Here is a 27,958-nt window from a genome sequence, read left to right as displayed (position 1 = left end):
GGCAACTGGTTAGAGATTAATTTCCTTATTTGATGATGCATGTTTCATTTCTAAATATATATTTAAAAATTGCAATTAGAATATGTTTAGTCTATTAAAGGCATGTGACTACTCTAGATTGTGACTGTAATGTCTATTTTAATTTGTTGTAGAAATCAGTTACAAGATAAACACGCACAATGGGAGAGTGGCGATCAGATATTAGAGATCTGCAGCAGAGGATCTATGATTGTTTATCGAGGGCAGAGGACATCTCTCCCCTCATTGATGGCCTTATTTGTGTCAACTGTCCAGTGGGACAGCGGTACCAGCTACTACCAATGGAACAGCTCTTCAAGGACAACAGCAATGTAGGGAAATCTAAAAAGATAAATCATTATTGCATTTAATGACAATTGCTCTATTATAAAGTCAATAATTTTATGAGTTAAATAATTTTTTTTTTAATTGAAATTGATGAATTAAAATCTAAACCATTATGATAAGAACCTAATTTTTATGTTGAAAATGTTAGGCATTATTGATGTTTTCTTTCTTTGATAGTTTCTGGAAGGAATAAAGATGATTGGAGTGGCTTTGAACATTCTGGAAAAGTATTGCCGACATCTTCTTAAGCCTCCAACTGAGAGATCACAGATGTGGAGAATTGTCAAGTTCTCCAATAACATCTTCAGGGATCGAGTAGACTGTATAGTGGTAGGTCATCACATTTATTTTTGTATACCTTTTACATGAACGTTAGGTTTGAAAGTTCTTAAGAAGAGTCATGAAATTGTAGTATGATATTCTGCTATCCCTAAAATAAGGAGGTAATTTTGTTCTTTTTCTGCATGTATATAGGGAGGAAGAGAAATAATGAAGTTGATGGGTTACACAGAAGCCATTCAGGACGGGCTACAGTTTCCAAATTCTGGTCAAACGGACAATGATCAATTGTTACGTTTACTGGCAGACATTATGTGTGGAAAGAGGGAGCTGGATGCTTACTTGACAAATTACCATCCCTACCCAGAGAGGGTTGAGAGTCTGTTGCCTCATGACACAGTGTAAGTTAATTTGAAACGTGGGAAAAGATTTTTTAGAGAACAGACATGTTTGATGGATTTATTTAATTTGTATAAAGTGGAATACTTTAAATATGTGTTATTTGAATTCATATTTGAAGGCTTGATGTTGCAAGATTCCAAAAGAATTGGATTCAGCAAGGAAATCTACCAACGAGAAAACTTGTGAGTTATCACTTAACAGGTCTAATTAATTTACTTTAATTGAGAACTGCCATGGTGTGCAGAGTGACATGCAAACTGTTTTCGAGATTCTTTTTTTTTTCACAGAAGCCTTTGGAAAACACACCATCGTCATCATCATCAGAATCTAGATTGACAAATCAGCAAAGATCTTCATCAAGTGGATCATCTTACTCGGACAGTCAGCCAATAAAACAAGACATTCCAAATCAAATTCAGCAACCAATCAGAGAGTCTGTTTCTGAATCAGGAGTCTCTAATCAAAGTTCTTCACAGGTACTGTACAAGTAAATGACATTTAAATAATTTTCATGATTTTCATAGATCTCAGGCTTCTTTATATCTTCGATATTTGCATTTTAGATAATACATTGATGAACTAATTTTATTTTCTGTAGATATATTTAAATTATTATAATTTTGTTTTAATTTCTAGTCAAACAAGTCTGGTGGTCAAGCTACAGGCTCCAGTGAAGTAGAATCCCCTCAGAGTAGTATAGGTAAAATCTGAATATTGTGGATTTGAAGACTTATGCCAGGAAATGCTTATCTATACATACATACTTTTTTGAAGTTCAAAATCCTTTGAGAGATTTGTTAGAGATATTTACTTACAAAGTGTAAAAATTGCTACTTAATATATTATTACTTGTAGAAAACCTGTCTCAAAAAAAAGACAAAACAAACAAAAACAACAACAAAACAGAGTAAATTTCTGTAAATACCAAAATAGTTTATGCTTTGCCTGTAAACTATATACTGAGAATAAAACATTTTGTACATTCATTTCCTGTTTATGATAAATTTCTTTACTTTGCTAGTTTGTGACATTTGTGGTCAGTCGGTGGCCATGTTTATGTGTGGACGCTGTGATAATAAACAGCTATGTTCAGCTTGTGATGAAAGATGGCATCAACACCCAAAACGCAAGAATCATGATCGACAAAAATTACGGGTAAAAGTTTGAAAATCTGTTACTTTGACTTTAGTAAATTATTGGTTGTGTTGTTTCCATAATATATTTTACCAAAGAATTCTTAGAGTTGATTATGAAATTTGTTTGAATTTTAATATTGAATTAAACTTTATGATTTTTTTTCATATGATATGCATTGTGGATTTCATTTTCAGATGTCCAGCTCAGAACAGAAATCAGATGAACACGAATATCTGTCGGCTGTTGAGAGCCATGCCATTAACCCCATCCTTGGTTCTCAACAGACACAAGAATTACCCCAGGAGACACCACTAGGGACAACCCAGAACCAGGCTTCCTACTCAACCATGGAACCAGCCCCAAACCAGAACATGGCACAGTACACTGGTGAGAACCCAAACCAGCCTGCATATACTATGGCCTCTAATAATAACAGCACTGGTTTATCAAGTGTACCACATGCAGCCCACACACCTCTTCATGAGGAGGCTCATCACCTAGAGGGATTGATTTCAGGGTAGGCATATTCAACTTGTACTTATTGAGTATGGTGGTAATGCAACATTTATTGATGAGACAATTTCCATTTTTTTGGTAATAAAACTTCTTACTTATGATATACCAGTACTTAAATGGAGGTACAGAGAGCAGAAATTCATGTATTTCAGTTATTGAAAGTATATTCTGAAGGTTTCTACTTCCTTATCAGTGTTGTATTTATTCTGCTGTTACAGGATGCATACCATGCAGCCATCACAGACAGGTACTCTACCCAGGATGTCTCGTGATTCAAATGTGCATCAGAATGTAAGCACTAAAGCAAGTATTTAACAAAAACGTTAAATTAGTTTGTTTTATATTCATGTTCTTAATATATTTAAAGGCATTACATAACTGCCTGAAATTCATATTATAGATGGGATATCACACCTTACCACGAGAACTTCAGTCCATGACACCCCCGAGTATGCAGAGGGCTGCTCCAGGTGGTCCTCCAACTTCCAAACTTCTAGACAAGATATTGGCCATTCCTGACCTGTATAAAAGGAAGTCCAAAACTGAAGTTCATCTTGAGACATTACGAGAAGAAATAGATCTAATTGAGGAAAGGATCCAAGAATGTATTGCTCAGAATGCAACTTTTTATGAAGATGAAGAGTATGGTCGTCTCTTTAGAAAAAAAGGATTCTTGCAGCGAGAAAAGATTGAGTTGGAGAAGTATGAGAAAGAATTGGATGAAGTTCTGTCACAAAGGGATCAGATGTATTACCCCCCACAGTGGCCCCTTAATTACCAACAACAGGTGGCGCTGAGCAGTCTTCCTATTGGGCATTTGCCGTCAGTCAACTCTCCAAGTGTAAATCCACCTCATAGTGGAATGTACATTTTTGTCCCAGGTTCATATCAAAACAATCAGCCAGTGTATGGTCAAAGTCCACCTGTGCATTCTGGTGACAATCAGAGCAGTCCAAGCATTAACCTAATAACCATGCAGAGCCCTCCTTCATTTTATGGACATCCTCCCAGGCATTCCCCTTATTTTCCTCCAACTGAGCAAAGCATTCAGTGTACATCACCACACAACCCTGTGCAGAATTACCAACCACCACAGAATTCTCCAAGAACTCCAAAAGTATCACCTCACACGCAGGGAAACTTTCTTTACGCAAATCAACCATCCAGCCAGTCACCTAAAACTCCTGCTACTCAGCACAATGTGGAGCACAGAAGAAGCCAGTCCATGTTTCAGGAAAGTACGGGAAAGTTACAAGCCAGACAGACACCCCCTGACAGACCAGCATTGCCTTTAATGGAGGAGAGAAAAGTTTTCCAAGAAAATAAGGCAAATGAATCTCACCAAAGACACACAAGCTGTGTGTCTTCAATAGACCAGACAAAAACTGTGAATACACAGCAAGTTCCACCTCCTCCAAAATTCCATAACATGCCTGTGACTGCTAAAACACTGTACCAGAATTATCCCCTCCCAGCAGACCTTGTGCCTCCATTAGAATCACCACCTGTACCCATTCCACCAAGAATCCCCAAAGAACCACAACCACCAGTCCATAAACCAAAAGCTGAGGGTTATGGATCTCCCTGGATCTGTCAACATTGCACATTCCATAATGCTCCAGACACAAGAGTATGTGCAGTCTGTTTCAAAACTAGTGATAATCCTAAGTTTGTACAGCAAGGTGGTGTATATTCAGGGCATTCAGAAACTGATCATAATGCAATAAACGATTTGAACAAACCAGAGAGGCCACCAGCACCTTCTGTTGAGAAGAAACAGTCGTCTGCCACAGGGGTAGATAGTGAAGTATCGAAAATTATGAAAGAAGCATCAACTGCTGGGAACAAAATCATGCAACATTATGATGAGGTGAGTCTCGCTGAAGTTTTGTTTTGTAAAGAAAAAGGGTGAACTTACCGGTAGGTAAAACTGTGGTCCTAAGTTTCTATTATGGGTTTGAATTTTACAGATTTTTCATGAGAAACAAGAAGCCAAACGTCGTTTTGAAGAGCAGCTGAAACAAGAGAAACAAAGAGAAGCAGAAAATAAATTATCCCCTCAGGAACTCATAGATCAGTTACAAAAAGCAGTCAGTCGTTCCCCTCCTTCAGCTCAGGGGGGTGGTGCTAAAAGCGTGACACCAAGCAAGGGCAATCAGAAAGAAGAGGAAAAAGATAAGTTGGCCGTTCCTGTACCAGTATCCGGTGAAAAAGAAGCAGATCAGGCTCCACCTCTCAGCAAATCACCCAGGAATAAACAAGGTCTGAGCTTTACAGAGACAATGGAAAAACTCAATCAGCAAAGAATGCAGGACCTGATGGATATTGAAGCTAAGGAGGTGGTCCGATTTTTTAAGGTACTTAGTAAATATTTAAATTTTGTTTCACCTAACTTATGTTTATGTTTAAATGCATATAATGATTTATTGAGCATAATCCCTTGCAATAGATCAATTTATGAAGACTGTTTTTTCATACATGTACAACAATACAGCAGTACATTGTATCACTTTTCCAGCTGCTTACTAAATAATGTAGATAAAATTAATGAGTAAATTCATTAGAAAGACATCACATTTAAATAAATGTTCTGTAAAATATCTGCACACAATATTCTATTAATAAACACAATTTTTACTGTGTTAAGGATTGAAAATTCTTTAGTTATGAGTATTGTACAGCTATATGTCAATACATGTATGTCTTCATTTTAATACAGGAGGCTGAAAAGGAAGGATTTGACACAGAAGAGGGGGAACTTGCTGTAGAGCTGAGTTCAGGAGAACAGTTGCTTCCTTTACAGTGGCTGAAGCAGATCTGGATAAACAGGGTGAAATCTGTCACAGATAGAGTTGCCAAGGAGGGGGCAGACATGAATGAAAACGAGGTCGGAGAACTGTCTGACCAGGAAGCCAAAAATTCTCTGAAGGAAACCAAAGGAGATGTTCAAATGGCCGTGAATATCTGTACTGCAAATAGATGCAAGCTGGTATGGCTAGTCAAGAAGTTTCAATAAATGCGATTTTTTTTTTTTATCCTCTATATTTTGAAACAGTGCCTTTAGCATTTTCTTAGACAATGTTCTTTTATTAGAACATGTCAACATTAGAACGCGTTCTTTTATTAGAATTATTTATTATATAGAAAATGTTTACAGTAAACCATGCTTATAGCGAAGTACAAGGGACAAACAATTTTAATTTCTTCTACCGGGTAAATATAATTCATAATACATGTATATGTGTTGATTACAATAGTTTACAACCACTAGTAATGAGATCAAATAACTATAAGTGTATTCATATAATTCTGTGGGTGAGGGCCTCATTATGGAAGATATTTGTCGTGGTTTTAAATTTTTGAGTAAGGGACATCATGAAAATTGACCCTTCCCCCAACCTCTCACCCCACTAGAAATATAATGATGCCACTGTAACTGTACTTAAATTTTTTGCAGTACCAAGAAATATGCAAGGCTGACAACTTTCCAAGAGAAGACATCCTCCAGGCTATGTTTGTTGCTGAAGGAAAACTGGACATTGCTCTCGATCACTTAAACTCAAACAGACTTCAGCAGTTCATAGATAATTTATGGGAGTTTGAGAATGGTAACATTCTAGCAGACGACAATGAAGAGTGTGAAAGTGAGGCTCAAGAAGTGTCTAATGTCCAAGATACATGCATGAGTGTCACCAATAGTGTGCTTAGACATGCCCCCTTCCTTAAGATGATCCGTAACAAGGACATCAGCTCAGATGTAAGATCTTAATTTAATTAAATACAGGAATATGAAAGGTATTGGATTGAAATAATTTCTGACTGAATGTTAAGCAAATGTGAAATGAAAGTCCATAAAAATGGATATTCAGTAAATTCATGAAGAAAAAGGTGACCCTTTTTTAAGTACAGAATGCTTGCTCATTTTACAGAGGCGCTCTCGGATGATTATGGTGGAGGGTAAACTACAGAGCTGGGGACGAGCCCAGACTGTGCTGAAGATTCTAGATGTTGATGTGGCACGGAACAATCTGGAAGCCACACTGGAGGACATTGTAGAAGCTGTGTACAACTGTGGAGATCGCCAGAGTTCTCTGGTCTATCTACAGCAGGAATGTCAATGCTGCTTCTCGTATTTCCCAATGAGTAAGGTAAACTTATGGCGTTGCCCTAGGTTATGAATGAAGATCACTTTAGAATATGATGACAATTTGTCACAAGTATTGAACATATGATGTTACACTAACTTCTGTTCCTGTACCTCTCGGTTGCAAAAATATGAAGTGAAAAAAAACCTCCATACATTTTGCTGATAAAGTCTCAATCACAAAAAAATGTCAACCTTCTTTGACTTTGAAGATTCACAAAATTAAGTTACTATTATAGAGTTACGCTGCATATGTACATTTTATAATACAAAGTTATGCATGTATGCATTTTGGGAATCAATCTGGTGTCAAGCAATGATCAAGTGTATCATTTTTGTAAATTAACATTGCCTCATTTGTAGATACATGTATTAATATATCTGTGTTTGTTTGCCTGGTTATGAAATGTTTCTCTAGATATAAGAACCAGTTTGATATGCTAGAATTTTTTCTCACTACAGATAAGAACCTTGAACTGCCCATGTAAGATCTGCTTTGACTGCATGAAGAGTTATTTTGAGTTGAACATCCGAGAGAAACATGTCAGGAACCTCTGTTGTCCTATCTGCCAGCATCCCAACATGGACAACAAAGAAGAAGCTGATGAGTATCTGGGATTCCTCACTATGCTGGTTAGTACAGTAAAACATGGTTATAGTGAATATGCATATAATTAACACTTACGGTAAAGTGATTTTCATTCCCTGTGTTGTGAATGTAATGGATATAACGAATTATCCTTTTTAAGACTCCCTGGCTTTAATATAGTGTGATTCTAATTAACCACCCTTATTTCTGTTTACTTTTCTTACTCATATATATTGCACACATTGATCCTTACTTTTGTTGAAACAATACAAATATGTGTGATTTTACAGTTGAATACTATGGTGGGACCAGATATTAAAGAAATTTATGAAACCAAACTGAGGGATTGGTATCTACAGAAAGACCCTAAGTTCAGGTGGTGTGCCCATGTGAGTACATTTACAATTTCAAAGTTTGCAAAAATTACTAGTTACTGTAGCTGAAAAGTTGTGAATGGATAATTGTAAATTTTGATCAGCTAGTGAGCAAGCTAGTATTTTTGGAAGTGTTAAGATCTGTACAAAAAGTTCTTATTTTGCAGTGTGGAAATGGTTTTATCAATATTGGAGGAGAAAGGAACCCAGCCATGCAGTGCCCATACTGTAATAAGAAAACCTGCTTCAACTGCAAGAAACAGGTAATGAAAATTAGGTAGATTTTTTAGAGAAACCTGCTATTTTTTGGCTTTTCATCGTACTTACATGTAAGTGGCACTTGAGGGGTCTGTTTTGCATTTTACATGTATCTTTTGAAATAACAGTGGGTAGTTAAATGATACACTTTTAAACAGCTGTAAGATGAACATTGTGTTTTTACAGTGGGAGGATCAACATGAAGGTTTGACCTGTGAGCAGTATGAACAATGGAAGATCGACAATGACCCAGAGAACCAGGCCATGGGTCTGGCAGCTCACCTCGCCGCTAATGGAATCGGTATGTGTTCTAGGGAAAAAAGTACTAATTAAAATATATATTTGTATCATTTTCTTTAAAGAATCTTGTAGGTTAATTTACAAACAGGACTAAAATGAGATCGATTCTAAGAGCACTTACACTGTATACATACACATGTATAGATCACCAAAATTTTGTGACACATTATTTTCGCAAGATACATGTAGGTTTTGGTATTTATAAAGGAGACAAAATTTTCACAAATGCTGGTTATTGCTGTATATTTCCTATGCTAATAAGATTAAGAGAGTGAAATTTCTGCGAGCAGATGCTCTCGCGTAATTACGCAAAAGGAAATTTCTCACAAATAAAATAAGATTTACAGTACATGCATAATTATGAGAAAGAATTCTTGCAGATCTCATTTTTTCCTGCATATGCTGAAGTTTAGTTATCAACTCAATGAAAACTATGGAATTATTTCAATTGTAGATTGTCCTAGTTGTAAAATGAGGTTCTCTCTGGCAAAAGGAGGCTGTATGCACTTTAATTGTCCAGAATGCGGACATGAATTCTGCAGTGGTTGTTCTCAGATGTTTGATTCCAAAGGAGTATGTTTTTATGATAAAATTTCTATGAATTTAGTCTGGATTTTTTAACTTTCTGTATTTGTGACAACTAACCTTTTAACTACATGTAAACAACTTGTGTTAATGAGAGCTCTTATATTTTTAATGAAATCCTTTTCTAATTGTTAAATTTCAGGTTTGCATGAAGTTTAAGAGTTGTCGTGGTAAAGGACTTCATTGTCACCACCCCCGTGACTGTTTTTACTATCTCCGTGACAACTCTGTTGAAGAATTGCAACGTCTTCTAAAGGTAATTGACTATAAATCTTCTATATACATGTACCTGTATTTCAGACTGTATTTTTTTCCAAGAGACAAAAGCAGTCAATTCTTGAAGATATAGTGTGTAAACTCCTTTAACAAGTACATAATTAGAGTTACTAAAATTGTCTAGAAATTTATCCTTGAGCTAAGACTCTCCCCTAGCTATTAATTAAGCATTAATGACAGATTTCAATAAATAATAATGAATGAAATGTGATTTAGATTTTTTGTTTTATACTCAAAGAAATATTAAGGTTTTGGAATGAATTTCATGATTTAACAGTTAATGGGAATACTCCAATAGATACATGTATGTATGTTATGAATTCACTTCTTAACTTTTCTTGGTAATTTTTCCCTACATACAGGAGAAGCATGTGAAGTTTGACACTGAGGCCGCTGGTCACCAGGAGGACCAACACCACTGTCCAGTGATGGAGTTGAAGGATATTCATGAGGGAAAGAAGGACGAGGCCTGTGGTAAAGATGTAACAGCAGGCCATGCTGGACTGTGTGTGTAAGTACTCAGAGATCTGCGGATCGTAATTTAAGTATATATATTTATGATGGGGAGAATGCATTTTGGGTTATCACTATAAAGAAAAATATTTTCTAATATATGAAATATCTTAGATTTGAATACAAAAAATTATAAACCAATAACATGACAAAAACATTCTTAGGAGATTTGATGCAGTATACAGAGCTATTTCGCCCCATATTATTTTCACTTGAGCACACTTGCAAACAATTTTGCCTCATTCCAAATCACCAAGACACAGCTGTGAAAGATAACACTGTCTCTGCTAGATTACCAACAAGGAAGGCAAAAGGGGCTAAAATGAAAGAGGGCAAATTTTACCTGTATACATCTTCAGTAATGTATGTTTTGCTTCTTGTATGCCCGTTTTTCAAAATGATAATTTTATGAATTAATTTCATATACTTTCTCATTTTACACAGGTTACATTACAAGGAATATCTAGTCAACCTCATCAACAAAAATAAAATTGACCCAGTCCATATTATGAACATTAATGAGATGACACGCTTGATTGAGCGAGAAGAAAAGACGCCTCCACAGCGCAAACCAACATATCAGGAGTCGCAATACCGCAAAAAACTAATACAGGTCAGTACAAAGACAGCATATAACATCTCATCAGTTCCTACTGCATATACGAGGGTTGTTCGGAAAGTTCGTGGACTTCCGTCATATCTTTTTTATTTAACGTCATGTGTTATCCAAATTTGGTAGAAATATTTTAACAATAAATTTAAATGATTTGTACTAAAATTTTCAAAAATATCATGATTAATTTAAAACCTATCCATAATTAAAAACTGCAAAAATCGGATCGCAGCGCAGGTCCAACTTTAGTAATTTACAAACAATACACTAAATAATGTCTGCAGTCATCTTCTCTGTAAAATGGAGCAACAACGAAAAAATCCTAGACGGTTAAATTAAGAACTGTTACATCGATTCATATTCCAAATTATGGCTTAATATTTTGCTTTGGTAAAAAGAAATCAATTTGAGAAGATAGGTAGTCCTCATTGAAAACGACAAAAACGATGACGTTGTAGAACGTCACTGAGCAGCAGATAACGATGCAGTTTTGTGTTATACTCGGGGAAAATCCTGAATAAACGCTAAAAATTAGAAGGAATCAGAAAATATGCCACAAGCGAGTAGTGCATGTGTGTGTAAATGGTAGAGGCGGTATTTGAGTGACAGAGACTCTGTATCGGACGAGGACAATCTGTGAAGAAACGGTTTAACTGTAAAAATCTGAACGAAAACTTCTAAAAGGTGGGACGTCATGGAAAGACGTAGGCGCTTCAGAGTTGCTGATCTTGTGAAAGCACAGTTAAGCAGTAAAAGAAATTAAACATTAACAAAGGAAATTATAAAATGAGAACAATTGTTAGAAAAATAAATGTCAAGTGATTGAAAAAGTTTTTTAATAGGTGGGTATTGGACTACTGTGTGAATGTATAGGGATAGAATTTTTAAGAAACTCTTGACACTATGTTTTTGACGTTACATTGCTTTTAAGTTTGCGCCGTGGTTACAAAACATGTTGATTTTAAAATGAAGTAAATTAATTTCTATCAAATCGAATGGAATGAAATTTCACAGATCAACAAAACAAATATTTTTACACATGATATTGTGCTTATTTTAAATTTCTTGGAAGTAGTATAACAAAGATTGACATCGTCCACGAACTTTTCGAACAACCCTCGTATGTACATATACTTCATCTCTCTTTTAGTACATTAGTATACACATTTATAAAATATATAAATTACTGGTATATAGACAGTATGATATAAATTATTTTATCTTAAGAATTTCCTTTTTCTTTTGCAGTTCATAAAAGAGAAGATACCATTGCAGAGATAAAAAGAAGACATACACTATGTGTCTTGTTTCTAAAGCATTAACTGTTTAATTTGCTTTTATGTGATGTCTGTGATATAAGTTGTGCAAATTTTGTGTAAAATAATAAAAACGATTTGTGAGTACATGTATGTTTGTGAATGTTAAACTTAGATAAACAGCAAAACACTAGAATGTATATTACATATATTATTATTCTTTTACTGGGTTATTGTTTGTACCCAAACTATACACATAAAAATTTCATAATCACCACAACAAAGCTAGTGTGTATCGTTGACCAGAGTCAAGGTTAATGCCATTTTGTTCATTAAAAGAGCTCCTCTTGATTAACCAATGGAGATTTCCCAAAAAGTCGTAGACAGGATAAACAATTTAGTTTCTGTTTGCGAACAAAACTTTCTTTTCTTGTCAGTAAATTGACAATCATTACTCTACTTGTTAGGCCTTTCTTTTTTTCGATGCAGAGGTGAAACGGTCATTAAATCTCTTCTATCTTTTATAAACTACTTCTCTGCTAATGTTTAAGTATGTGATGTCGCTTCTATATATTTTTCATCTTTGCGGGGTTTAAACCATATTCAAAACATTAGATCCCTGTGCGTCGGGAAGGCACCTGACATTGTCAATTGCAGCCAACAATTCAGAGTGAGCTTTGAAAATTACATTATATATTGCAATTCCAATATATCACCCTCACCCCCACCACTTCATTACATAAGCTATCACTATGAAAGGAAACCAGAATTAAAATGTAGTAGATGAGAAAAGCGAGAGCACCTATTTATAACTGTGATTTCATTCTTCTGTTCTCACTTGAAGATACATGTAGTATAACCACCTTTTCAACTAAATGCTCCAAGGAACTGTAAAATCATAATAGATATGCTCTTAATTAAAATATTAAAGTAAGTGATACCTATTCACTCATTTATTCAAATAATCATGTATAATCTGCACAAATACAATATCAAACTACAACAGTATGAATGATACATGTAATGTTAAAAGATTGTGCAAATCAATTCTCATGTGTGTTTCTCTGCACATAATTGATCACAATTAAAAATGAAAAGAATACAAAATAAGAAACTTGTTTAGAAAATATTGATGATGCCCCATTCAGTGTAAGAACAGAACTTAGACATCCATACATATTAGATCCAAAGTTTTATCTGGGACATCCTACCCAGTATTATATAAAAGCAATGTATCGGTAAAAGAACAAGAAACATCTGCTTCTTTTCTGTGAATTGAAAACTAGAACTGTCCAATAGGGACAAATACCCCCCGCTGGGTTTTTCAGAGAAAGTACCAAATCACTAATGTTTTCTAGATGTGAGAGGTGTTCACAATTTCCTTAAACATTTCCAGTGAAAATTTAATTACTCATTATATTTTGTATATGTCCGTCTTAAGACGGGACGTATTATGTTATAGCGTTCATGTCCCTCCGTCCGTCTGTTAGCTTTTTCATATCCGACTCATAACTTTAATACTATTAGGCCTAGAATTATCAAACTTTTTCAGCTGATACATCTAGGGTAGAAGGTGTGTCACACATTAAAACCAGGTCGTTCTGACCTTTAATAAAGACGCTATGGCTAAATATGGAAAAATCATAACTAGAAAACCATTAGACTTAGAATAAAAAAAACTATGTCTTTTAACTTTTAAATTACACAATCCCAAAAGATGTCGGAGTATTGCAGTAAATTTATTAAAAAAGTGTTAAATCAAGAAAATACTAGTCTTATTTTTTTTCATTATGTTCTTTACAGCAATCTGTAACAAGAAAAATTCCACCTCTCCCATGGGTGTAATGATCAGGCACTGGTCAAGGAAAATTTTGATAGCAGAAAATTGCATGTCAAATTAGAGATAAATTAATGAGTTTAGTGTGAGGTGATAACTGGTAGAGCATCTCTGATCAAGCAGGTGTTATCTACATCTCTTGGGAAATGGGCAAAAGGAATCAGTCTCTTAATTAATTGCTTGTGTTGTATTGAATTGTTCTTGTTGGCTAGTCTTACTTTCAAGATAAATTTGATGTAATTAAAACTAATTTGATATTGTTTATAATAATTAAAACTTATATGATATTGTATAATATAATTTAAACTAATTATTTATTGTACATTTTTTATTTGAATTTTTATATCTTTACAACAAATTGCAGACTGCCTTGTCTCACTAAGATGTCATTCGACCAATTGAATCTAAACTGTTTATGATAATTTAACAATATTTGATGGGCGTATAATGCTGTGGTGGGGCACTTTATTTTAATGAATGAAACTAAGGTGCAGCCTAATAAAACATCAACACTAATAATTACAGTGTTTTTTATTACATTGAAAAAATAGTTTGCAACTATCTGTCATCTTTGTGAGACATGACACTCTGCAAATTGATTGTTGAAAAAAAAATATCATAATTAATTATACAAAATCAAATTGATTTTAATACCTTTATATCAAACTCATTTTAAAAATAAAAGGCTGGTTTTAGTAACTATGTATTTTGACAGACATAAATAACAATTAAGAGACTTAGACAACAGATATCTTTATTTCTTTCTGCCCTATTCCCCGGAGATACAGATAAGACCTGCCTGATCAGAGATGCCCTAACAGCTTCCCACACTGAACTCATTAATTAATCTTTAACTGGATGCATGTCCACTCATTACTCCCAAGGGACAAATGGATTTACACTATCTGCTGTGTAATGTAAAAACTGTTTTTAATACTTTGTGGGGTTTTTTTTAGTTCTAATGAGTAGTTTTAAGCTGTAGTTCACATTTTTGTGCAGATGTTCTAGATTCTATGTCTCAAACCTTAGACATGAACTCGAAATGACTAAGTCAATAAAATTTTTTTAAAAACACCTGTAAAATGCAGAAAAATTATCAAATAATGTTGAAAATACCAGGTGCACATCTTCATATGGTAAATAATAAGTGTACAAATTTTCATACAAATCTATGCAATAGTTTCTGGGAACAGATCCAGACAAAACCACATAATAAAAATGAAAAAACACCTGTAAAATGCAGAAAAATTATTCAATCATAATGAAAATACCAGGTGCACACCTTCATATGGCGAATAATAAGTGTACAAATTTTCAGACAAATCCTTCCAACAGTTTCCAAGAAATGGTCAGGACAAAATCTCGTCTACAGACAGACGGACAGACAGACGGACATGATGATTCCAATATACCCCCCTAAACTTCGTTTGCGGGGGGTATAATAAGGCTTAGTTACCCCTGAACATATCTAGATTTTTTTTTCCATTTAGTGCAGGGGTACTTCACCATTATAAGAACAAGGTACAGATGCTTCTAGCATTGTATGACAAAATTAAATGTAGTACATTTCATACATAACACCCCAGGAATGATTATAATAAAGTAAGTGCATATACATAATTCTATAAATACAATTGATGCAATAGTGAACAGCATTATAAATTAATGAGTTAATTAATTAATGAGTAGCTCGCCATGAAATTTTTTTTAGAAAAACAGTAGGAATTTATAGCTCCATATGCATATACAATGTACACGTATTTTAATACACAGTTTATAGGTACAGTTTGGATTGTGTATTTTGCCATGTTTGTTTTACAATGTAAATGTATATTGACTGGCAAACTACAGTCGTCTGCAAGACATGATAGTAAGAGAGAGAAGCAGAAGAGAGAAAAAAAGGTTTTTACCTCCCAAATGGATTAATTTTATAGTTTATCACAAGTTTACAATATGAAGGCCTTACCCAAATAATACTGGCATCCATATTTTTTCCCAACATGTTGTCAATTACATGTATAAAAGTATTTTTCTAAATTTAAAACAATATGGTAAAAATTCAATGCATGAAATAAAACAGTAAATTTTCTGACACACCATAATGTATGGAGAACAATTTTTATAACAATTCATACACAAACAAATATGTTATTTTTTTTATCATACAGTACATGTATTGTACATAGTCAAGCAAGTCAACATGTACCATTTCAATTATTAAAACTTGTTATGAGAGAGGTTATCGACTTTGCTCCTTAGTCTACGGTCCGTTTCAAAATTTGGGGACTCGGCTATTGTTATAGGCCTATCACTTGGTAAGACTTCCACTGACTTGTACCGCTTAATTCGCTGTGGTTTGTGAACGGCATCTGCCCTCATTTTAGCAACAGCGGCCTTTTCTTCCTCCTCTTTCTGGCGTTCTATCTCACGCTTGGCTGCTTCAAGTTGTGCTTCTCTAGCCTTTTTATACATTTCAAAATTTTCTCTTTTCTGTGACCTATGTTCTGTGTTTAGTTCAAATCCACTGATATCTGCAAAAAATGGCAATACATTACTTAAGGGAAAGATAACTAGAAATATGTCCATAGGACATGAATGCCCCACCGAGGGTATATTAGTAATGCAACATTTTAACACAAATTGAGAAAAGTGAGGTCAAGGTCAAAGGAAAGGTCAAGGTCAAAAAATATTGATGCAGATGAATAGCTTACATCAGTATGTATCAGCATATGAAGTTTGACACTAATTTAAGAAAAGTGAGGTCAAGGTCAAAGGAAAAGTCAAGGTAAAAAAATTGTTGCTGCTGTTGAAAAGGTTACATCAGTATGTATCAGCATAAGAAGTTTGATAAAAATATTATGAATAGTTTCTTTAAAACTGAGCTTAACACTAATTTAAGAAAAGTGAGGTCAAGGTCAAAGGAAAGGTCAAGGTATAAAATATTGATGCACTTGAATAGCTCTCATCAGTATGTATCAGCATATGAAGTTTGATAACACTATCTTGAATGGTATCTTTAAATCTGAGCTAAAAACTTATTTAAGAAAAGTGAGGTCAAGGTCAAAGGAAAGGTCAAGGTCAAAAAATGTTGATCCAGTTGAATAGCTTACATCAGTATGTATCAACATATGAAGTTTGATTACACTATCTTGAATGGTATCTTTAAAACTGAGCTAAACACTAATTTAAGAAAAGTGAGGTCAAGGTCAAAAGAAAGGTCAAGGTCAAAAAATGTTGATGCAGTTGAATAGCTTACATCAGTATGTATCAACATATGAATTTTGATTACACTATCTTGAATGGTATCTTTAAAACTGATCTAAACACTACTTTAAGAAAAGTGAGGTCAAGGTCAAAGGAAAGGTCAAGGTCAAAAAATATTGATGCAGTTGCATAGCTCTCATCAATATCTATCAGCATATGAAGTTTGATCAAAATATCTTGGATAGTTTCTTTGAAACTGAGCTTTGAACAGAGCTAAATGCAAAGTGTGACGGAAGGACAGACGGAAGGACGGAAGGACAGAAGGACGGAAGACGGACATGACAAACACTATATGCCCCGGCCATATTCATGGCGGGGCATAAAAACCATTATCCTGCTTCAGACAAATTTGTAGATTACTGATTGGATAAAAGCTAATCACATGACGCCCTGAAATTTTCCGTATTATGTCTCCATCCAGGGGTAATATTAAAATCGGGAATGCAATTCCGCTCGAAACATCATTATTGTAAATAAAAACGGTGACTAAGAAACAGTTTATAGTAACATGTTGTTAGTTAAATTTCTTACGATATTTTATGTTGATTGTTATTGGATTAAAACTTGATATTTTGATAATATGCTCATAGATTTTTTTAAAAAATATTTAAAAAGGTCTTCAGCAGGATAAATTCGTTACACAGTCATTTAGGGACCTAATATGGAGTCATATGGGGTGTGAAATGGAAATCCATATTAGGACACGGCTTTGCTCCACCCAATATGGATTTCCTATATTCCTGTATGATTTCGTATTAGGCCCCTAACAGACTGTGTAACTAATATTGCAGGGTGCCTGCAGATATTAATTTTCTAAACTTGAATTACTTTATTAAAAAGAATTTGATAAATTAAAATCATTTTGATATATATACTCAAATAAGGTCTTTTACCTGTCCTAATTCAAAGAATCACCCAAGAAAACCCTCTAAATTGCAAGGAGTTTATTCCTAATTTCACAAATAAAATTCTTCCAGAATGGTTATATTTCTCGCAAAAATATGGTGCTATTTATTCATCTTACTTTTTTTCAAAGATAATAAAATCAATATGGATATCAGGCTTTGTCTTTGCATAACATAGGACATTTTTGAAAAAGAAGAATTTTCATTGTTAAGAGAATGTACAATGTACGGTAAACATGGTTGTAAGGAAGTCACTTGGACGTCAAACTTGGCTTCTTTATCGCTGAGATTACTTATATACATATAAGGAACATAGTGTAAAGTCTTTGGGATTCATATAATTCTTTATAAACAAGATTTCCTTATAAGAGAGCTCTTTGTTTAACAGTATGTGAAAATGTTCAGTATGGTGTCACAATGAAGCACAAATCAGCTGCCTTAGATTGATTTATACTAGATTTTTCATTCCAAAATTGTGTTCTCATTAGAATCTTCTTTTACATCAAAATATTCTTAAAGCACTCACAAATTTTGTACACCTATTAATTTTTACTTACCTGTGAGAGGTTTGGTAGATTTTTGTGGACAGAATGGTTCTTGATGGACTACTTTGGCAGGGTGGGCTTTAAATTTTGCCTGTGCCTTTAACTGCTTGTTTTCTTCTTCAACCTAGAATGTATACTAGTAATTACATATCTAAGACAACATTTGGGAAGTAAATGCAAATGTACAATGTACTTGGATTTAAAAAAAAATCTATAGAGTATACCAGTACATGTAAATAAGCCAAATTTTGCAGGTGTCAGATGTACATTTAAATGACCCAAGAGATACTCTGCATCATAAGAAAGGTCTCACTGATGTTCATGTATCGATAAAAAATATACATGTATATATATAAACCTTATGACTGAATTCTTGAAGTCTCTTTGCTCCTCTCTCATCAGCCTCCAAATGAAATGGTTCTGGGATCGTCGCTGGTTTGGTTTTCTTGAGAGGCAGTGCATCCTCTCCAACAGGTAAAGGCTGGGCATGAAATTCTCGCATCTAGTAAATAAAAGAAGAGATGAATGAACTCATTATCATAGGAATTATCAGTTAAACATATGGTTCTCAAGATATTGAGCTGACAACACAGGTTTGCATGTCCGATATGTATTGGAAGTTATTTTTTCGATACGATACATGCTTAAATATCAATATATATCGATATATCAATATACTGATACAGACCTAATCTTATCCCACCTTGGACTAGAAATATGGACCCATCTGACATGAATCTTAAATTCTAAATTTGGGTAAAGGACCTCTTGATCATTTTCACTCTGCCACACGCTCAGGAATGTATACTGCTGGGTTATAATACATGTATATCATGCATTTTTAGTACAGTGTGTCTGATTAACTTAGTTCCACCCAGGGAACATTGATTTTACTATCTTGTAAAGGGTAACTGCTCATTATAATCATGCAAACAGTACATGCATGTCTGCCACATATTCAGAAGTAAAGATGAAGATTTTTCAAAGAGATAATTTTTTTAAATTTGACAAACTAAAGTCTCATACTGTGGTCAGAACAGTGGGTCCTTGAGTCATGATTTTCAAAATTTTAGTAGAAAGCTCAATAAAATCATGCACACAGTTTGCAAGCGTTGTCCTGGAGAAAAAGAAAAAGATTTTTGAAGATTAATTTCCTCTCTCTTTTTTTGTTTTTGACCCTTCACTTCGGTTTCCAAGGAAGCAAGGGTCATTAATGTTTGTCTCACTTTGTTCTTAGATGCTATATACCAAATTGGTTGAAATCAGTTCAGCCATTCCATAGGGAATACTAAAATTGTCTTAAAGTTCACAAATAATGCACAGTGGGCAGCACTCAACAACAGAGAAATGAAACAATAGGTCACTGAGCCACTGAGGACCTAAAAATAGCATCAGAAATGAAGCCAACATGCAAAGAACACGTACTACCTTCCTCTCCTCCTCATAAATCTCCTCAATTTTCTCTTGCTTTTTTGCCATCGCAAGTTTATCTCTTTCCTCAAATGTGAATGGCTCAGGGATTGTACTTTTATGATTCAAAATTGGCTGGAAAGGTACTCCAACATGAGGCACTGCATGACTCTTCATCACCTTAGACACCTAATGATCATAAACAAAAGAAAATGAAAGATCATAATTCAAAGCAAGGACAAAGCCATTTAACAAGATTACAAGGTAAAAGCTAACTTCTGGTTTACTTGTTTTTTTTAAATATTGATCAAAGCTGCTGATAGGCCATAAAAATAAATCCTAGATTCTCATTCCCATCTGACCCGAATTTTTTTTTATCCCTCCTCAATTTTTTAATTTTTTTTTTTTACAAACAATATAACAGTTTCTTCATCTTGATTATGATCAGGATTGGTATTCAACCTACATTCAACATTTGCTTAAAATCCTGCAAATGTTTGTGTGATTTTGACAGCTGACAAGATGGTGTTTGTTGTAAAATATATTAAAGGACCACTGGTTGTGTGAAAGATTGTTGAGGGTGTATAGTAAGAGACATGTACATTTAAATTGAACACTACAATGACTTTTATCAGGATAATAGGAAAAAATCTGTACCAATTGATGCGGTCAACTAAAAATCTGTACAATGTCAAAAAAAAAAAAAAACAAAAAAAAAATCCACCTGCCTGTCTTGATATTTCAAAAACATAGGAGAATCTAAAAAAAATTTTTCATAACAGCCTTATCTGAGCCATACAATATTATGTCCCTGTCCAATAGTTACAGGTTGTTCAACAATGCTTCATGTTAGAGATTGGAGCTGAAAAGGCAGTGTGATCAGCCACTCTTTAGTATCACACATATACATGTAGATGATTTACCATTCTTATAAATGTAAATGTACCAGTAAAATTATTTTTTTTGTTATATACTCTTTACTTGGTTCTGTGCACTGTCCGGAAGTATAACACAAGAATAGCATGCAAAATCAATGAACTGGAAAAGCAAGTTTTGATAGAATGCTGTTACCTCCTCCTCTTCCTCTTTGGGCATGGGGAGCCGCACACGCTGTCGGAGGCAAAAGGCAGGGGACTGAGGGAGGGTCACTGGAAGCGACTTGACTGGCTTAATCCCCTGTAAAGTACATGTTAAAATACACCATGTTTGTATACAAGCATCAAAAGATAGGTGTAATGCCATGAACATCTACTTGAAAAAGTTTCAGATCACCATTCATCATGGATACATTTACATGCACATGCACATTCAACAAAGTTTTGAACAATAACAAGCAAATATCTTTAAATGAATGCTTCAGCTTATGTACCACTGGTCCTTCTAAGATTTTCTTTGGTGCAGGCTGAGCGTGGAATTCATATTTCTCCTCTTTGTCTCTTTTCATGCTATTGTTGTGAGGTCTTCTGCCACCTTCAAATTCAAACTCCTCAAACTTTGTAACAGGCTTTGGGGTCACCTTTTTCACACCAGTATTGGGATTACTCAGGATCTTTTTGTTCACAGGGTGTGCTTTAAATTGATTCCTAAAAGGAAAAGTAAACAATAAAATATGTTATTTTTCCTTCCAGCCACAAAGTTGCATGCTTTACAAAGGCCATAAAAAATAATCAAAAAATGTTCAGAATATGAGGAATGCAATGCCAATTAATGTTTGACTCAAAGTACACTTTTTAGACTCCTCATTATCTAATAAAAAATTCACAGTGATATATATATGCAATCCATAGAGAGCAAAAGTCTTATATAATTAGGGCTGTGTTCAAGATCTTAGCAGCTAGCCTAGCTGCAAGGTTAGACATCTAAGTCATATTGAATGCACTCCATGAATTAACGCTTGTCATAGCTAGGCTAGCACGTAGCTGCTACAATCTCAAATGCAGCAGATATATCCTAGGAAAAAACAATAATGGCGGAAATTTCTCAATACCTGTAGTGTACTATTAAGCTATAGCATAAACAATACAACCCCACTACCTCAGCTGAAATTCTAATTGGCTTTGTGTCATACATTATAGTGTTAAATCTAATCGTAAATCCAATATACACTTTGTAAAAAAAAAAGAAGTAATTTTTCTTCAAGATAGTCAAACATTATTCACTTTTTCATTTCCTCAATCTCTTTTTCCTCTAGGTCCTTTTGACTTGGAACAAGTACAGGACGAGAACGGCTTGTAGATTCAAAGTTAGGAGTTTTTGGCACGGTGAGTCCAGGCACAGGAGAGCGAGAGTGAAGACTCTTTGTTTTCTCAGGCACTTCTATAAGAAATTATATGCATATGAATTACACAGGTAAGACCACACAAAAGTACATGTATTGGTTTCCTGACTCTTCTTAAACAATTGGGGATCATTGGATTTTTTTTTTGGTAAAAAACTCTAACCTAAAATAGAATTGATATCAGATAAAAAAAAATTTGTTTAAGAAGTGCTTTCAGCTATTAAATAGAATTATGACTTTTGACCCAATTTATTACAGGTAAATTTTTCTAGCAATTTGTGAATACAAATACCATTGTAAGATTTAATCAACATTAGCATATTTTTCATGTAAAAATTCACTTTGTAAAATTTTATCATGGGCATGAACTACCAAAAAGTCATGTGTATTATACACACTTTTTTTCCATTAGAAAATTGTTCAAAAGTGGAGGGGAGGGGGCATGTTTATTACATGGGAACAAAATCCAACCCTTTTTTCTGGACACTTTTATTAGCTCTAGCCTGACTGATTTCACTGACATTTATTGCGCTTTTCCCCAATTTTAATTGACTGTCGTGTGTGACATAGATCACTGTAAATAGGTCAATATACAGTTATAATATATATCCATTTATTTGATATTTATTGAATTTGAATAAAATTTATTTAAAGAAGCATTTTGGGTATCAACCATCACTGCTTAATTTAACTCCACTCGGCCCTGATCAAGGTCATGTTTGTTTAACAGTTTTCGGATTCAAAACACATACCAAGTTTATTTGTATTGTTGCATGTTTTAGACACCATGTTAAATTCCTGTAATCAATTATTATTTATGTATGATACTGGTAAAATAAAAGTCACATCCACTTTTCTGCATTTTCGGGTGTGTTTTCTACACAGAACTTTTTTTTGCAGGATTTTCCCACCAAGGTGCATCTGTTACAGGAGTTTGTGCTTTACATATATTACTTATTATATTACTTAATATATTACATTATATAGCATGAAAATTTTTTGCCATCAACGGGGATAAATGCAGAACTTACTTTTGGAGTGAGAATGAAATCTATCAGGTGTTTGTTTATGGAAGGTAACTAGCTGTTCTGCCATACTTTTATAAGTTTCTGAATCAGTATCTGCTTTTCGTTTTCTTCCCTCAGAAAGTTTAAATGGCTGAGGTTTAGTGGGCACTCTTTCTGCAGGAGCCTGGGGGGAAAAGTATCACATTTTTTATTCTTAATTTGTCAAGATAACATTCAAGTTTGCAATATTATTCATTTGCATTTTCCACATTTACAGAATCTGAAACTTTGTGTTGAGTAATTCAATCTTTATCAAATCAATAGCCAAATACACATACCGGTGATCTTCCCCTGGAGTTTGATCTTAGAATGCGGACAAAATCCACCTTTTTATCAGCACTGTTGTTGTTGGTGGGGTGAGATTTTATGCGACTGTCAGTCTCAAAGTGGATGGGCTCTGGTTTTGTGGGTTCCATTTTGGAATGCACAGGCACAACACCTGTAGACTTCATAGCTGTTTGATATGATTTCTGTGTCATTTTTTTCCTTTTGTTGAATTCCGCTTTAATATTGGCAATTTCTTCCAGCTGCTTTTCTTCAGAAGTCTTGACTTTTTCAGTCTTTCCTATGGGTTTTCTCCTGTAATTACATAATACATGTACTTAATTCATGATATTTGTATAATGACATACAACAAAAGACTCTAGTTTTGACAAGATCTATCTATTTATCACCTCATGAAAGTTGGAGTTGTGGGTACAGTTAATTTTGGCATCTTGGAGGTGGGAGCTGCAACTTCATTTTGTGATGTATTGTTACAGGGACCGCTTGAGGTAGTAGACTGTGTTCTAGAATGGACAGCACCATCAATAGACCGGGTACGCTCCCGTGGTTCCTTGGGACCATCCTGTACCCGTGAAGCACTTCTTCTAATCATTGATTTAGCTTTGTTGATAATAGGATTAGAAACTGTCTTTTCTGGTGGTTTATCTGCTGAGGGAATCACGGGAACCCTCACAGGATCCGCTGATCTCCTCTTATGAAGCTCAGTGGGATTGACCACTCTCATTGAATTGGTTCGCTTTAATGATCGTGATCTTCCCCTCGTGTCTGGTGTGCTCTTAGACACCGGTGCTTGTTTCAATGGCATGGCAGATTTTCTGAATTGAAAGTTTAGTTATTTATACTAAATAATACACCCATGCATCTCATTTTTTTTTCTTTCAAGATTTTAATCAATGTCTAATATTGCACATGTATATGGAGACTTGTATTATCATTACAAATTATTAGATCTATAAAATTGCAAATTACTTTTTATCGTCTGTGGTTTTCAATCCATCAATGTTATTATCTGTGGTTTTTGATCCGTCAGTTTTTGTAGCAACACTTCTAGACGGGGTATCTAACTTTTTGGCAGGTGTTTTTTTCTTTTCTGTAAATACAGATATTCTATTGACGTGTTCTCAGTAAACAACTAAACATGACCATATACAGCAGAAGATCATAATATTAATGGTGAAATGGCATCTCAGTGGCAACTCATAAAATTTCAACATCTTTATTTACTTGTCATGCATGTTTATATTAAAAGGACACATGACTGGGTGAAATGACATCACATAAGATATGACATACATGTATCCAGTGATTTTTCTACACCCAATTTAGGTCCGAATATCGGCCCTTTCCCCTATTACCGATTTTTTCCCAATTTCAGTTGCTTTTTCCCCCCAGAAAAACCGTTATTGATTTGTTACATTGAATTTTTTATGTACGACTCATCTAAATTGGAACGCTATTGCTCTCCGTCATTCATACTCTTAAAATAATAGTGAAATACAGCAGATCATTCTGTGTGTTTACAAGACATAGAAAAACATGGATTATGTCAAACTAAATACATCGTAAGAAAGTGTAAGATGCATGTGAACAGGCGAAACATAGCTTTATTTGTAAATCCAAGTACTAGTAGTTCTACAACAAGCATCCCTGATTCCATGAAAATCAAACTGTTTCTACACCCTGCAGATGCAACTAATAGCGAGCGCAGCGAAGCGCCGCTCATCACTGTGAGCTCTAATGACAACGCCTGGGTGAGGAGAAAATTCGGACTACTGCACATTCATTCAATAGAATTTTTTTCCGCAGTAATTCTGACCCACAATGCATCGCTTCTTGTTCTCGCTGCTAACTTCATTCACGCGGTAACAACAACTAAAATTTCACAAAAAATAAACTCACCTTAATTTAATGGATATTGCATGCAGATAGTAGATTAAATGTTCTTTGTTAAAATATGTGCACTTTTTAAACTTTGTTTATGGAAATGCAGCTAACATACGTCATGTGACGTCACAGTCTGAAGAGGCGGATCTTAAAATGAAGTGAACAATGCTCTCGCCCCAACGGTCACACCCTCAACATTATTTGATGTCATATTATTTCAGGGTAATTGCAGCACAATGATTAGGGTGATTTAGAAAGCTAGAAGAAAAATGATTTGTTTTAAATCATGTCAGATTATATCATCTTCAACGGCTATTATGAGTAGAATTTTTTCTTATGTCTACCATTATGGCAAAAAAAAAAAAAAAAAAAAAGAATTGGAATATAGGACAGTCACAACTAATGACAACTTTCAAAGATTAAAACAAAGTTGAAAATGTAGAACTGTGTCTAATTTGTTATTTTGTAGTTAATATTTTGAATAAATGATGTTACATTTACTTATATATTTTAATTTACCTGTCAATTAAGGTTTATTTCAATCTTATTGATTTTTCCCAATTTTACACAAATGTCGATGATTTTTCCCAATTGTAAAGGCCCAGGCCCCTTTTAAAAAATGTGGAAAAATCACTGGTATCATGTTTTGTGATGCAATTAAGTACCGGTACTTCATTTTGTATGTAAACCAAGTATGAGAATTTATCATCAAGCTTAAAGCAAAGGAATGTAAATAGTTTTTAGAGTTGAATAAAACAATCAGATATTGCAAGGAGCCTTGAAGTAAATTGATTTACAGTGTGTGCAGTGATAAAGTGATATCAGGAAAAGGATTTGCCAGAGAATAAGTCTAGAATGGGGAGGAAGAAAATCTTGACGTGCATTGCAAGACGAAGGATAAATTTTTAGGTTGGTAAAATTACACCATGTCGAGCCTTCAAAAAGAAATTACTCACAGATTCTGATTAGGCCAAATAAAAAAAAATGTGTGGTTCCGGTTACCCGACCTTCCCTATTTTATACCCCCGACCCTAAACTTTTTTGGGGCAATTTTCATATTTTTTCTGGAATTTCCCCCGATTTCCATCAATGGCTCCAGTTTAAGTTTTAGTTTCAGCAATGACGGCCTCCTTGCAAAACATAGTGCAAGTGTTTAATAGTGTTAAATCCAAAGCAATGTAGCATGTAGGTGTCCCCTACCAATATTGAATAGTATATTATCACACCACATCTAGAAATTTATTTAGAAAATTATTATTTAGAAAAAATCAAGAAAATCATTTTGTTAAAAAAAAAAAAAAAAAAAAAAAATCCCTACCTACCTACCCTAATTTTTTTTGGAAGTGTAACTGGAACCACACATATTTTTTTGTTTGGCCTTATTCAGAACTGTTGGTTATTGTTGAAAAAATCAGCTGAGAAAATGTGCAAGCAGAATTAATCACACAGCCAACCTCAAACTTTGGAGAATATGAACCATCATCCCTATTCATTATATACTTAACCTATACTGATCACTTCCAGAACAAATAATCAAGACAATTAGATTAAAGAGGTATGCCACAAAGTATAAGGTAAGTTTCATTAATATCATGCTAGTAAAGCAACAGCTCCATTCTGTTTATAATATGGTCCCCTATTGTATATAGTATAAATGCTGTCAAAATCTAAGGTATATATGCAAAACAAGTTAAGTGTCTATTTATAGTATTTCTGTATATATTATGTTGGTTTGTGGATAAATATCTGGTGTTACTGTTTTTTAAAAGCATTTTAGGCAAAGTATTGATATACATTTCAAGGTTATTCAAACAAATCTGAAATGGATGTTTGAACCATTTAGGTACATTGCAAGATGTATTATCACAGCAAACACAAAAACCTGTTGCTTCTGGTAAGTTTTTTTCATTTTGAGGAGTGGCACACATGGATCTTGTTAATCTGCGATTCTCAACTGGGGGTGTTGCACAAACATCCTCTTTTAGTGCTGGATTGTTGCCATGTTCATTTTGCTGATCTTAAAAAAAATAGAGAATTTTTATTTCATGTATCAATAAAATTACACTTTTCATCAGTGCTTGATTGACTGAACTTGTACATTATTTACAACAATTACTTTTCACCGTTATGATCATTTGTTATTTGAAATTTTCTTCTGTAAAAGCAATATTCTGAAAAATTCTTTCAAAAATTGTATGAGCCAAATACCTTAAAGTCTAGATAATAATATCATTTTGTTTACCGATGTACCTCCAGAATGCAAAATGTACAATCTGATAATCGATATTTAGAAATTTTCATCAGCACCTGCGATCTATCTCCAGGGACATCGTAGCTATTCACTCAAACAATATTTAAATGTCAAATTCTACATACATTAGTATAATCATCGTCGGATATAATACAAGAATAATGCTTGTTTCAGCAGTTTAGCCTTTAGGTCTGTGCTTTTCAGTTTTCACATGCTGTTTTTGCATCAAATCTTACCAAACCATGCGTCGGCATTGGGATCATCTTCACCAGCTGCAAAATCAACATACTGTGGAGCATTATACTCCCACACATCATCCCCAAGAATGTCCATGGACATGTCTTGTTTTTTCAGCAATAACACAAAAAATTCAATCTACCGCCTATGAGATGTCCTTTCAAGCTTAACCAATCAGAAATCAGGTTTTATTTTTAGAATTTGCCATTTTGCAAATAGTTTAGTAAATTACTCATTCGCTATCAGAAGTTAAAAGATGTTTTTTGGATTGCTCCTGTATAAGAACTGTAATAAAATTTTAATTAAATAATTACAACTTTTTAAAAATATATAATTTACTTAATCAGATAAAAACGGATATTGGCGGATATTTTCATGTTCATGCCA

The 27,958-nt window shown here is 34.2% G+C and overlaps 2 protein-coding genes across 3 annotated transcripts; one reads left to right on the top strand and one right to left on the bottom strand.

Moving 5' to 3' along the window:
* Positions 1 to 158: 158 nt before the first annotated feature.
* LOC133172112 (uncharacterized) lies at positions 159 to 11,745 on the top strand. The gene is made up of 23 exons (XM_061306922.1): positions 159 to 350; positions 544 to 696; positions 841 to 1,046; positions 1,166 to 1,229; positions 1,335 to 1,523; positions 1,684 to 1,747; positions 2,069 to 2,202; positions 2,379 to 2,701; positions 2,919 to 2,991; positions 3,101 to 4,570; positions 4,671 to 5,057; positions 5,420 to 5,689; positions 6,158 to 6,457; positions 6,630 to 6,848; positions 7,307 to 7,477; positions 7,724 to 7,822; positions 7,975 to 8,070; positions 8,252 to 8,366; positions 8,820 to 8,938; positions 9,093 to 9,206; positions 9,589 to 9,737; positions 10,184 to 10,352; positions 11,601 to 11,745. The coding sequence occupies exons 1-23, from the start codon at positions 180 to 182 to the stop codon at positions 11,631 to 11,633; spliced, it is 5,088 nt and encodes a 1,695-aa protein (XP_061162906.1). The 5' UTR covers positions 159 to 179; the 3' UTR covers positions 11,634 to 11,745.
* A 3,862-nt stretch (positions 11,746 to 15,607) lies between these two features.
* Positions 15,608 to 27,707, bottom strand: LOC133205658 (targeting protein for Xklp2 homolog). Of its 2 annotated transcripts, none has more exons than XM_061341504.1 (13): positions 27,571 to 27,696; positions 26,966 to 27,100; positions 24,169 to 24,289; positions 23,589 to 24,014; positions 23,193 to 23,493; positions 22,879 to 23,038; positions 21,729 to 21,885; positions 20,939 to 21,152; positions 20,641 to 20,745; positions 19,588 to 19,758; positions 18,518 to 18,661; positions 18,172 to 18,283; positions 15,608 to 15,976 (listed from the first exon to the last, which is right to left on the bottom strand). In XM_061341504.1, the coding sequence occupies exons 1-13, from the start codon at positions 27,671 to 27,673 to the stop codon at positions 15,663 to 15,665; spliced, it is 2,463 nt and encodes an 820-aa protein (XP_061197488.1). In that variant the 5' UTR covers positions 27,674 to 27,696; the 3' UTR covers positions 15,608 to 15,662. The 2 variants fall into 2 exon arrangements, with proteins under 2 accessions (XP_061197488.1, XP_061197487.1); XM_061341503.1 differs by having other exon boundaries at positions 15,612 to 15,976; positions 19,585 to 19,758; positions 27,571 to 27,707.
* Positions 27,708 to 27,958: the final 251 nt, after the last annotated feature.

This window comes from Saccostrea echinata, unplaced genomic scaffold (genome assembly GCF_033153115.1).
Source record: "Saccostrea echinata isolate AGI-Se365-2 ecotype Australia unplaced genomic scaffold, CSIRO_AGI_Sech_v1 ptg000054l, whole genome shotgun sequence".
NCBI classification, from domain to species: Eukaryota; Metazoa; Mollusca; class Bivalvia; order Ostreida; family Ostreidae; genus Saccostrea; species Saccostrea echinata.
The sequence above is the reverse complement of the archived record's forward strand: the minus strand, read 5'-3'. Positions and strand labels throughout refer to the sequence as shown.

Excerpts from the sequence above, each read along its gene's own strand:
- LOC133172112 (XM_061306922.1), top strand. The coding sequence starts at position 180 with ATGGGAGAGTGGCGATCAGATATTAGAGATCTGCAGCAGAGGATCTAT. Across the intron at positions 697-840 it reads ATCGAGTAGACTGTATAGTG|GGAGGAAGAGAAATAATGAA; the intron begins GTAGGTCATCAC and ends GCATGTATATAG. Across the intron at positions 8,071-8,251 it reads GCTTCAACTGCAAGAAACAG|TGGGAGGATCAACATGAAGG; the intron begins GTAATGAAAATT and ends GTGTTTTTACAG.
- LOC133205658 (XM_061341503.1), bottom strand. The coding sequence starts at position 27,673 with ATGTCCATGGACATTCTTGGGGATGATGTGTGGGAGTATAATGCTCCA. Across the intron at positions 27,101-27,570 it reads CAATGCCGACGCATGGTTTG|ATCAGCAAAATGAACATGGC; the intron begins GTAAGATTTGAT and ends ATTTTTTTTAAG. Across the intron at positions 18,284-18,517 it reads TTCAAGAATTCAGTCATAAG|GTTGAAGAAGAAAACAAGCA; the intron begins GTTTATATATAT and ends TATACATTCTAG.